The sequence below is a fragment of the Sinocyclocheilus grahami genome, unplaced genomic scaffold (assembly GCF_001515645.1).
Source record: "Sinocyclocheilus grahami isolate Dianchi unplaced genomic scaffold, SAMN03320097.WGS_v1.1 scaffold1756.1, whole genome shotgun sequence".
NCBI classification, from domain to species: Eukaryota; Metazoa; Chordata; class Actinopteri; order Cypriniformes; family Cyprinidae; genus Sinocyclocheilus; species Sinocyclocheilus grahami.
Window position 1 is genome coordinate 78,976 of NW_015506935.1, and position 3,073 is coordinate 82,048.

The 3,073-nt window shown below is 32.7% G+C and overlaps 1 protein-coding gene across 1 annotated transcript in view; it reads left to right on the forward strand.

Moving 5' to 3' along the window:
* Positions 1–1,114: 1,114 nt before the first annotated feature.
* LOC107572474 (nuclear GTPase SLIP-GC-like) overlaps positions 1,115–3,073 on the forward strand; it is an 11,766-nt gene continuing 9,807 nt past the window's right edge. Inside the window, exons 1-2 of the mRNA XM_016258893.1 lie at positions 1,115–1,223; positions 1,302–1,533. Of these exons, the coding sequence (XP_016114379.1) occupies positions 1,117–1,223; positions 1,302–1,533 (339 nt within the window). The 5' untranslated portion in view covers positions 1,115–1,116. The remainder of the gene's footprint in view (positions 1,224–1,301; positions 1,534–3,073) is intronic.

The window sequence follows — 3,073 nt, forward strand, 5'->3', positions numbered from 1 at the left end:
ATACATAGTATAGGATAATTGGTGCTTTCATATTATAGTTATTTATTAGCAATATTGTTATTTTACGTAAACAGACCTGTAACAGAAACATCTCCACTGTCTCCTGTGCCATCACAATCTGCTCTGTCAGGAATTTCCTCTCATGGTAAGTCAACTAATTTTGTACTATCAGTTAAAATGAGAGATTGTACTTTTCATTTTCATTTTAATATCCCTACAATTGATTTTATGCAACAGAAAAATATACTCTTTGACAATTAGAGAAAAAAAATAAAAATTCTTTAGGCATTTTGACCAAAAACATTCAACCCATAATGTTCCACCAAGATATTAAATTTATTTTATCAATAATTTTTTATATTGTGTATTACATTTATTTTATCAATAATTTTTTATATTGTGTATTACATTTATTTTATCAATAATTGTTCATATTGTGCTGTTGATTTAGTACAAAATTGATGTGTATGAATTCTCTGACAGGTACTAAGAGAAAACTTGAAGCATGTGATTCACATACCAGCGCAAAGTTACACCCAGGCAAGTAATTCTGAGTATGTTTAGCTCTAATCTTCAATTATTGATATATCAAAATATTGGTATTTGTATATTTAAAAAAGACCAGTCGTTGTGACACATGATGAGAAGTAGACTGTCAGTCTAAGCATTTTAGAATTAGTAAGAGGGGAGAAATCAATATCATACATGATATGCATCCTCCTGATGTGACGGTAGAAGCTGCAAGTCTGTGTGTACAAATCAAATGGATTTTCAGGACTAACCTTGTTGTCAATTTTTTATTTTGTGCCTTTTATGATTTCTTATATTTTAACTGATACCAAACATGAAAAGGAAAAAATCGATAGATGGTGCTGCTAGACGTGGTATATAGACATTCTTAGTGAACTTTCGAAGCTTTTAAATAAAAAAAATTAAATACACACACGCAAAAAAAAAAGAAAAGGGGGTGACTTGAGGAAAGTGAGCTTCAGGATAAGGGAGGAGTTTGGGCTCTTTCTTTGAGATCTTCTCTTCATATTAGTGAGTTTTATTGCAGGGTGTTTGATTTTGTGTTCTGTCTTCGCAGGAAAACCATCCATTAAACTGAATACAGATATGTTCGTATTGAAGAATGTGAAACAGATCATGGCAGAAGTTAGAATTAGAATTTTAAATATTAACAGCACAGACCAAACATCAACTGAACAAAAAAACAACATATTGTAAGTACTTGTGAAGCATTATGTAAAATGTATGTATAATTCTAGTGTCCAGTTACATTTATTTTCTTCATGATATAGAGATGCCATTGCAAAAATGGACAAGATGGATAAAGACAAAAGAAGAAAGGAAACCATTGGTGTTTTTGGAAAGACAGGACAAGGAAAAAGCTCCCTGTTAAATGCAATCTTGGGATTAGATTATTTACTGCCATCTGGTTGTTTTGGTGCCTGTACATCTGTTGTTACTCAGGTGGAAGCGAATCTGATCGATTCCAACTACACAGCAGAGATTGAACTCATCTCTAAAGAGGTTCCTTATTAACATTTATCTTCTCATATGTATGTATTAGGGGTGTAGCGATACACGTATTCGTTTGAAGCATTCAGTACGAGGCTTTAGGTTCGGTACGCATTACAAACTGAACGATTCGTTGGACTAATCCTATTACATTTGGAAAATAAAAGCGCTTAAAGTGTGTGAAATATAATGTTCTCAGTGCCACTGCACTAAACAAGGCAGCCCAAATGAAAAGGAACGTATTGTCTACCCAGTGGCGTAGCGGAGAGGCACGCAGGGCACTATTACTATTATAATAGGCCTGTTGGAGGTAACGCATTACAAGTAACGTGAGTTACGTAATCAGATTACTTTTTTCAAGTAACTATTAAAGTAACGCATTACTTTTTAATTTACAAGAGAATATCTGAGTTGCTTTTTCAAATAAGTAACGCAAGTTAATTTTTTCCCAATTTATAGATTGACAGCTCTGCTGTCCCCATGCTGAGAGAAATCAGAAGATGTTACTGTAGTTCTAAAATAAATATGAATATGCATTAATTCATCTCGCTCACAAAAAAACAACAACACAGATTCAGTATTCCTCAAAATGAATACAAATAATGCAACTCAGAATATGACGCAATCCTGCAATAATTAAATGTTAAACAACACAAATATGCTTTATGTATTTAATCCCATTCTATTTGCTTCTGACCTTCGATGATCCAGTTCAACCGTACTAATAAGCACAAATTACTCTAGACAACATTTGTGTGTCTTTGTTTATTGCTGAAGTGTGTTGAAATGAATGCATTCTACTGTACGGACGTAAACTTACTTTCCCTTCAGCCTGAGGCTTATTCATTTAACTTTTGGTGTGAAAAGGCTTTTATATTTGCCAAAAATATAACTTTTTTATTTTAAAATCAAACAAGCAAGCCCTGTCCAGATTTAAAAAGTAACGCAAAAGTAACGTAACGCATTACTTTCCATAAAAAGTAACTAAGTAACGTAATTAGTTACTTTTTTATGGAGTAACGCAATATTGTAATGCATTACTTTTAATAGTAACTTTCCCCAGGATAACATCAGATTAGGCTATTTACTCCTTATACAATTAATTATAGGCCTATAATTACAATATTAACACTCCAGTCATCAATAAAAATCAATGAAATAAAAAGTTTTAGCCTATCTCAAGCAACTTTCAAAAACAACCTGTTTAACACGAAACAGAAATATGTTTCTTCTCATTTTCTTTTCACTGTGTACTACGGGCCACAAGAGAAATATTAAGGGAGTAAATGAAAACAGTTAGCTATATACTGTTATCAGCATATGTTATTTCGCCTCTCGTTGTCTCTGAGAGAATATGTGGCATCAGATGCCGAAAGCTCCGTTACTCCGTCAGTCCGTTTTTACTTTCACTTTCTGCATATACAGTAGAATGTCGTGGAAAAGTTCATTTATTTCAGTAATTCAACTCAAATTCTGAAACTCGTGTATTAAATAAATTCAATGCACACAGACTGAAGTAGTTTAAGTCTTTGGTTCTTTTAATTGGGATGAT